Consider the following 9671-nt stretch of genomic DNA (forward strand, 5'->3'; position numbering starts at 1 on the left):
GGAGAATAACAACACAAGAGGCGCTACACACAAATGTGGTCCAGGCAACGCGTGCATTTATTATCTTCACTTCATGTAGGTTATATAACAAAACAAAATATAAAACACAACCCTGCCTCTTTTCGTTTTTATTTAAAAAATATTAAACCTATTAATGTGAGGTTCAGGTAATATGTGCATGTATTCTGATTATCTTCACTGTATGTAGCCTATAATAAAATAAGACAAAACAACCTTCTCTTTTTGTTAAAAGTCAGTTTTAATTATCAATAATAACCATTATAAAAGTATAAGTATAAAATATGAGAAGCTATAGGCTACAATAAGAAATAAAGACAAGCAAATAATTCAGTTAAACGTAGCGCACGAAGTACAACGGTAAAATTAAATAAATATATAGTTATGAAACTTCACTTTGCCCTCAGCCAAAACGATTTGCCCGGGAACAAATTATAAATTCATGAGACCAAAGATTGCCCGTTATACAGAAGATGAATGATATCTCGTTTTTAACCACTACAGAAAGATCTGAGCCAGCGGCGAATGTCAGAAGGACTAGCCGAGGTACAGCTGCTCTCGGCCGGGTACATTAACACTGAGCGCCCGGTGATTGCCTGGATCTCACAACTCCGACAACGTCAGATCAAATTTTCAAATAGGCGCTATCTTTATAAATAAACCACAGAATTGCCACTACATTCTCGCCTGAAAAACTTTTAAAACTACATTTCATGATACAATAAAATAGTTTTTAAATTACGCGGGTTTTCTCCTCCGCTCTCCGCTTACTGGTAGGTGCTGCTGCATAGACGTCTGAACTTTGCGTACTTGGTATTCTGAAATGCTGAATGTTGGTGTGCAGAAAGCAAAGCTCGTCTTCTTGTGACAGACAGCTTCAAGCCGAGAAGCAAGAACAAGATCTGCTGTATGTCCTCCATTGTTGTTTACTATATCGTTTTCTTCTTCGCGCGAGAATGACGTTGCTTACTATTTTCCGACTACACCACGCCTATCAAGTAAGGGTACTGTTGGCAGTGGAAACGCAAGCCTGATCAGGGTGTACCGTACCGAACTGTACCGAACCGAACCGTACCGCTCAGTGGAAACGAGGCATAAGGTGTCCCCTGAATGTGTCTGTGAAGTTTCAGCTCAAAATACCCCATAGATTTTTTTAAATAAAATTTTTAACTGCCTATTTTGGGGCATCATTAACTATGAGCTGATTCATGCTGCGGCCCCTTTAAATTCTCGTGCTCCCCGCCCCCGGAGCTCGCTCTTGCCTTGAACAGCATAAACAAAGTTCACACAGCTAATATAACCCTCAAAATGGATCTTTACAAAGTGTTCGTCATCGGATTTTGTGAGTATTGTATTTATTTGGATGTTTACATTTGATTCTGAATGAGTTTGAGGCTATGCTCCGTGGCTAACGGCTAATGCTACACTGTTGGAGAGATTCATAAAGAATGAAGTTGTGTTTATGCATTATACAGACTGCAAGTGTTTAAAAAATGAAAATAGCGCTGGCTCTCGTCTCCGTGAATACAGTAAGAAACGATGGTAACTTTAACCACATTTAACAGTACATTAGCAACATGCTAACAAAACATTTAGAAAGACAATTTACAAATATCACTAAAAATATCATGTAATCATGGATCATGTCAGTAATTATTGCTCCATCTGCCATTTTTTGCTATTGTCCTTGCTTGCTTACCTAGTCTGATGATTCAGCTGTGCACAGATCCAGACTTTCTGCCCTTGTGTAATGCCTTGAACGTGAGCTGGCATATGCAAATACTGGGGGCGTACATATTAATGATCCCGTTATGTAACAGTCAGTGTTATGTTGAGATTCGCCTGTTCTTCGGAGGTCTTTTAAACAAATGAGATTTATATAAGAAGGAGGAAACAATGGTGTTTGAGACTCACTGTATGTCATTTCCATGTACTGAACTCTTGTTATTCAACTATGCCAAGATAAATTCAATTTTTAATTCTAGGGCACCTTTAAGGCACTTCAAACTGATAAACAAAGTTTCAATCTCCCCTTTTGCCAAGACACCTCAAACTGCACCACACAGCCCTAATCCCCCTTCTGGAGATATCTTATCTATGCAACGCAGTTCAAATTTCCCCTTTAGAAAAATTTCCCCCTTTGGAAAGTGTCCTGACTGTAATCCAGAGATATCTTAACCATGCACCACGGCACAAATTTCCCCATGGTTTGTCCCCCAAATTTTAACCTAATCACAAATGCTTTCTTCCTAATTCTCCCAGCTCCTTCAACCAGACAGCAATATTTAAAACGTATTAAAAGTCAGAAATAACAAGATGATACATAAAAGATATAAAATACATCAAAAATTAAATAAAAACAGGAAAAGGATTTAAAAGAATAAACAGATAATACGTATAAAATAAAATGCAAACAGTTCGGACATAGCACAGTGTTCAATCATCAAATGCATAGATAAAAAGATATGTTTTGAGTCTGGATTTGAATGTGGCTACTGTTGGAGCACATCTTGGTATTTCTAAATGACTTGATCCTGATGATCTTTAAAATCGATTCTAAATCCAACTGGAAGCCAGTCCAAGGACCTGAGGACTGGTGTGATGTGTTCATGTTTTCTGGTTCTGCTCAGAATCCTGGCAGCAGCGTTTTGTATGAGCTGCAGCTGTCTTATGGTCTTTTTGGGAAGACCAGTGAGGAGTCCATTACAATAATCCACCCTGACAAAGCATCTAATTATTGCAGTATTTTTGAGATGGCTACATGGCTACTTTACATGGCTACTTAAACTCAGGTCTGACTCCAAAATCACACCAAGATTCCTGACTTGACTTTTAGTTGATTGACCCCTAGAGTGAAGGTATGCATTCACTTTGAGAACTTCATCTTTGTTTCCAAACACAATGACTTCAGTTTTGTCTTTGTTTAACTGAAGGAAGTTTAGGCACATCCAATTTTTAATTTCATCAGTGCACTGGCACAATGGGGCTGTAGTCGTTAGGTGATAGGGCTAGGTAAATCTGGGTGTCATCTGCATAGCTGTGATATGCAATTTGGTTCTTTCTCATTCTGTCAAGAAGTATGTTGTGATCGACAGTGTCAAATGCAGCACTGAGGTCGAGTAGAACCAGCACTGATAATTTACCTGTATCTGTGTTTAGGTGAATATCATTTATTATCTTTATGAGTGCTGTCTCTGTGCTGTGCTGTGATGCGGTCGGAAACCAGATTGAAAGTTGTCAAAATATCCATTCAAGCTTAAGAAGTGCGATCAGCAACATAAGCAAGGTGATGTGGCATAGCGTGTGAACTGCTGGTTGATTTCATAATTTCTTAAGCTCACACTGTTTGCATTAGAACCTTGCACAAACATGTACAAGTCAGCAGCACAATCGAGTGCCAAAAATATGATGATGATAGAGGTTCCTTCCTGTTTCCATTTATATCACAAGCCATATTAAATGCATAACACATGCACGAATGCCAGAAAGTACATAAAAACAAACACATTAGCCATACCTTCACTTTGAGAGTGTTGACAGGGAGCTTATCCAGGGATACAGTCAGGGGGAAGATGACCTCATCACTTAAAACAACTGGCTCATCCACAGGAGACTGAGAAATATAAAGTAAAACATGAGACATGGGACGAGGTAATGGCCCCTCACTATGACATTTTAAAGATTCCTAATTTTGATTTAGAGATCTCCTACAATAGGTTTACATGCATCTAAGGTTAAAAAACACTTTCATCTTCTCACAATATACACTCCTGGGCAAAAAATAAATAAATAAATAAATAAATAAATATTTTTTGGTCTTTTAATAGTCTTAACCATTTTAATCACAAATCACTTCTCAGGAAATTAGCAAAAATTGCACAAATACTGTAGATAAAGTAACTATATATCTTCCCCTTTGTTTTCTTTAAATGTTTAAACCATGTGGGTAAACTTGCAGACAGCTTTTTACCGGAAGAAGAGTCAGTGTTGTTCCACTTAATGTTACTGGCTTCAAACGGTTCACGAATAGTTGAAAAATGTCTCCCAGTTTGTTTGAGTTTAACGTGAGACCAAATATTCACTATAGAGTTCAAATGTGGACTCTGACCAGGCCAAAACATAAGCCTGATGGACTTGTTCTCAAGCCACTTCTTGGTTGTCTTTGCAATTTGGGCAGGAGGATTGTCTAGTTGGAAGATAACATCTGATCATTCCTCTTTAGATATCAATTTTTCATTTGTGGAAAGCAAGCAATTCTGCAGTATTCTCCAATTCTCTAAAGCATGACCTTTCACAGTGAAGTAGCTCACCGATACCAGCAGCTAAAAAGTCTCACCACAATGACACCTCTTCCTCCATGCTTCACTGTGGTGCATTTGTTGTTACATATCTCAGCAGACTTCCACTGTGCACCATGCAACTCGCATTTCATTGTGATTCATCACTCCACACACCAGAGGTGTAAAGTACTTGAGTAAATGTAATTAGTTACTGTACTTAAGTATCTTTTTGGCTACTTAGTAGTTGTACTGAGTATCAAATATATTGGCAACTTTTACTCTCTACTTGACTACATTTTTGAACAAGTAAATGTACTTTTTACTCCAATACATTTGTGACGAGTAATGCAATTACACATTACATTTTTCATGGCACCTAACTTTTTCTGCAGCAGTTTGTTTCTGATATAAAGAAGCGATATCGCCATCTAAGGACATTGAAGGTACTATATCTTGTGCACTTTGCCTTTACTCACCCAAAACTTGTCAACAAGGCTACTTTACATGAATGTGAGTGCATTAGCAGGTAGTTGCTGATCGCAGGTGTTTGATTAATTAGATGAGGAAATGTAGAGAGTTTGTAGACGTTTAAAAGTTTGTTGTGTCGACCTTGATTTGTTGCAACATTGAGGTATTCAGTTTTATTTTGATTTTAGAAAATAAACTTGATTTCACATCTTACAAATCAATTGTTTCTTATTTTCACTGACATGTCTCTCAGGTGTTGAGGACTAGTGGATCTCTGAGCCTACATTCAGCATGAGTAAAATACTTAAGTACTATAAATCAGATACTTTAAGACTTTTACTCAAGTCGTATTGGAATTGGTTACTTGTAACTTGTAATAGAGTCATTTTCAATGTAAGGTATCTGTATTTTTACTCAAGTATGGTTTTCAGGTACTCTTTACACCTCTGCCACACACAAGTTCCCATATTCAGCAAAAAATTTCACTCTGTCTTTGACATTTGTCTGAGACAGCAATGGCTTTTTAAGTAGTGCATTTGCTTAAATTTTGCTTTCATTTGTGGTTAAAAGCTTAGTGTTGTTTAGCCATTTTGGGCTTGGCCCATTTTTTTTGCCCAGGAGTGTATATTGCATTATTACCTCTTTTTTCACAGTGTCTGAAACGGTTTAATAAATGATTCAGCCTCGCCAAACCCCTCCTTTCTGCGAGCCTACTCTGCTCTGATTTGTCAGATGGACCAATCTGTTGAGATTGGTCTACCCTTTGCAGTGTATGTCGGGAACAAATCTGCAATTACCATATCTGAATTTCAGTACTGGAGGCTTCCTCAGCACTTGTATACACAGTGATAAGAACCATAATGATGGCATTAGTTGTACTGTATCAATTCGAGCCAGAGTCCTCATCCTTTGGAAGTGCACGCAAAGTGGATTTCAGCGTGTTCTCAACATGCTGACAACATGAACCAAACTCTTCCAGGCCTCAGCTACAACTACAGTGTTTGAGGGCAGGTCAAAGTAGACATTGTTCGCAGGCAGCGAAAGAAGACCATAGACGGGCAGTTTGTAAACGTAGGTTCAAGCAGGAAGCTGAGCTGGAATAACTGACGACTCCTTTCAGGCAGTTCAGAATTGGTTCTTTCTTTTGGGAAACAATAACTCTATTTCTCATGCACTTTCATCTTTTGCAGACATTTTACATTCACAAACTCACAAAGCTATATTACACAATATCTGAAAAAAGCATAATAGGGACACTTAAAGACACTATTCTTATCTATGTGTAGAGTATCTATGTGTTTTTATACTTCAGGGACAATAAACATAGCCACACATCCTTAGCCTACAGCTTGTGTATCATGGCTCTGTAATGTCTGAGTTCTAAAACTGGCACATTTACAATGATTTGCACTATGGGGTGTGACTACCAAGAAAGCAGAGCAAATAGCAGACTAAGCCCTCATTTCAAAGGTGGGTTGAACCTCCCTAAGCTGTGCAATCTGTTTGTAAAACTAATTGCTATGCTTTGCTTCTTATGAGAATTTTCAATATGGAAAAAAACACAGGTGCATCGAATGGCAACTTGATGGGTTGTCTTTGTTAGGTGTGAAGAATTTGTCCAAAACTCAAATAAGTGTCAGCAACCATTTTAGAGAAAATTACTTGATTACAATGACCATATTTGACTCTCTAGACATCATTTACAATCTGCAGATATTACTTAACCTTTAAATAGCATCTGTATGCTGAGAAAGACAGACATCTGAGAGGCTGGGGGCTTGGAAAAATATTGAAAATGGGTCCCTGCAAATACTCAGGTGAAGTGACTTTAATAAATCTATGTTTGTCGATTGAGTGTTGCACTTTTCTTCTAAAGTTTGAAAGTGTATATGGTAACGAAATCATTTGTGGAGATATTTTTATGTGCCCTTTTAAAGTTAAGTTTTATATATATATAATTTTTTTGTAACCTTGGCCAGATCTGTGCCTTGCCACAATTCTGTCTCTGAGCTCTTCAGGCAGTTCCTTTGACCTCACGATTCTCATTTGCTCTGACATGCACTGTGAGCTGTAAGTTTTTATATAGACAGGTGTGTGGCTTTCCTAATCAAGTCCAATCAGTATAATCAAACACAGCTGGACTCAAATGAAGGTGTAGAACCATCTCAAGGATGATCAGAAGAAATGGACAGCACCTGAATTAAATATATGAGTGTCACAGCAAAGGGTCTGAATACTTAGGACCATGTGACATTTTAGTTTTTCTTTTTTAATAAATCTGCAAAAATGTCAACAATTCTGTGTTTTTCTGTCAATATGGGGTGCTGTGTGTACATTAATGAGGAAAAAAATGAACTTAAATGATTTTAGCAAATGGCTGCAATATAACAAAGAGTGAAAAATTTAAGGAGGTCTGAATACTTTCCGTACGCACTGTATATATATATATATATATATTACATTTAGCTGTCTCTTATTTGTTTCAAAAGTATCAGTGATTATGGGTTTTATTTTTTGCTTATCTGTGAAGTTTGTTTACTAACTTCGGATTGCTTCACACTGAAGCTCTTTCTCTTCTGTCTTGTTCATATTCATCTGATTTTTTCCATTTAATATACTACACTAATCCATTTATCCATCATCATGAGGTGTCTATGGCATCACCTCATTGGTGAACCCCTCCTGTGAAATCAAATAATATTAGTCAATGATATTTCTTAAAAATGCAGTTCATTTCTTTTTTGTTAGATCTTTTTTAGTTAAAGTCAGCATGAAACAGAAGTTGAAATAGTCCTAGTCTTCCCTATTGTGGCGTATATGCAAGGGAAAATGCTTCTCGAACAAGAAAAAATGTAGGGCAGGACTTGATTTTGTCCATCAGCAATTGATTGGATCGCTGTGGTTTGATATTGCTGTGAGTGACAGATTGTCCCGACCTAGTGCCAGTAAACACGTCATCAGAGAAGAAAAGAAAAGAAAAGAAAAGAAAAGAAAAAGGGTAAGTTATTTTGATTAAAGATTACGAAGGCACATGAAGTAAAAAATGACATGCACATTTATAATAAATAATGCAATAATATATATATATATATATATATATATATATATATATATTATATTATATTATATTATATAAACAAGAATTGTCAATTTTGGGTGCACCTATAGGTGTTGAAGTCAAGACTGTTATAGAAATATACTGCATGAAATACACATGGTAGCATTTTGGCCAGAGCACTAAAACAGGAAGTTCTTACCAGTAATAAGACAACCCTGTTATAAATTTAGGACTGTGTTTTGCATAGTTACCAACTTACCAGCCATATGAAAAGGCAAACACATCTCTCAAACATTACAGTAACAGGAAATCTCAACACTTCCGTGTTATTATAGATAAAATCAAGTGTATTTGCATGCATAGCTGAAACTTTACCTCTACAAGGAACAGCTATAATGCAATAGACTACAGTGTTTTTAAGCACCTGCACAGGAGCCTTGCGGAATTCCCTCACGCCGTTGCCGGGGTTGTTGTGAATGAGGAGCGGCTTGCATTCCCTGAAGCCCCGGCACCTCGGGCCCCCTCTACCTGCGCATCCCACCTCCGCAGCATCATCATCGTCTGTATCCTCCACACACTCATCCCCGCTGCTGTGGTAGTCGTGATACAGAGGCTGTGTCCGTTGTCGGTTATCGCCCGGGCTAACGCTGGCCACGGCGCTGAGAGAGCCAGCCAGCTCCCTCCAAGAGCGACTGCTGTGATGCTCCGAGCCGCTGCCATCAGCTGCCGCAGTGCTCGATCCGGACACAGACGCGACGTTCTGGGAGCGCAAAACCAGGAGAAAGCGCACAGTTTCCCCCAGATAAAGGTGACTGCGACGCGGAAGCGTGCGGTATTTGGCCGGGTCAGACAGGTCTGAGATGGGGACGGCCGGGAAATACATGAAGTACTCGCATTGCGATTCCATCATTAACACCATAACCATCACCGCGCACTGCAAACAGACAGACAGCGAAGGTATCCGGTTAGCCTATGCAGTCTGCAAATAACACTCCCATTCAAATAAGAATCAGTAAATTAAACAAACCCCTTTTACCTTTCAGCTCAGTTCATATTAGGGTTATCCAGATTGAAGAAAAATTACATTCAACATATTTTGCCCCATTTCGGTTGTCTGCCCGTTGACGTATACAATACATTCAAGTGCGCTATATGACAGGCATGCTTATCGAGTTAAGATGGAGTAGATCAGGAGAATAACTAGGCGAGAATAGTCGCTTGTCGATTAAGGTAAATAATGGTATAGCTATTTTTGGATCATTCTGCAAATAATTATTATAATCAGTTCATTTATTTGTATTGATATTCAGTTGAAATGTTTATTATTATTTCCAACAAAATAATATTTATTTAAATTCAACCATGAATGTATGTGGAAAAGTAGTGTTTTTAAGCTTCTGTCTGAATTTAAATGTAAACAAACACAATTGTTTGAGCTAGTTAAGATAATAATATAGTGAATATGGTAAAGATGTTAAAATTTGTTATCGTTGAGAAAATTTTCAAGCTTTAGAATTGAGAGTTCATTAAAAAACACACACACTCCTTATTGTTATGCATTTTTGCCCCTTCCTTCACCTCATTTGCTTCCTTTGGAAGTTAATAAATACTTAGGCCTAAGCGTTAGGCTATTTAACTTTAGCATTTCCATTGAAGGCAATGCAGATTCAATTTACCGATTTGAATGTTTGCATATTGAATCAATGCAAAACGTAATAAAGTCGTCTCTGAGAGTATTATGTGTTTGTTGTGTTCTTATTTGCAGGCTACACATGAAAAGACATGCAAACTTCCAGTTCCAGCCTATTTTTCCTTTGTTTAACTTTGTATATCAAATATCCACTCTG

The 9671-nt window shown here is 37.8% G+C and overlaps 1 protein-coding gene across 2 annotated transcripts in view; it reads right to left on the minus strand.

Annotated features, from left to right (window-relative positions):
• Positions 1-9021, minus strand: part of trappc14 (trafficking protein particle complex subunit 14) — a 30831-nt gene extending 21810 nt beyond the window's left edge. The window contains exons 1-3 of one of the 2 annotated variants that reach the window (XM_048184081.1): positions 8861-9021; positions 8249-8758; positions 3536-3631 (exon numbers count right to left, since the gene is read on the minus strand). In XM_048184081.1, the coding sequence (XP_048040038.1) occupies positions 3536-3631; positions 8249-8749 (597 nt within the window). In that variant the 5' untranslated portion in view covers positions 8750-8758; positions 8861-9021. Of the gene's footprint in view, positions 1-789; positions 1066-3535; positions 3632-8248; positions 8759-8860 lie in introns of those variants that run through there. The other variant, XM_048184082.1, reaches the window with a different exon arrangement.
• Between the last annotated feature and the right edge of the window lie 650 nt (positions 9022-9671).

This window comes from Megalobrama amblycephala, linkage group LG3, assembly GCF_018812025.1.
Source record: "Megalobrama amblycephala isolate DHTTF-2021 linkage group LG3, ASM1881202v1, whole genome shotgun sequence".
In the NCBI taxonomy this organism is placed as follows: domain Eukaryota; kingdom Metazoa; phylum Chordata; class Actinopteri; order Cypriniformes; family Xenocyprididae; genus Megalobrama; species Megalobrama amblycephala.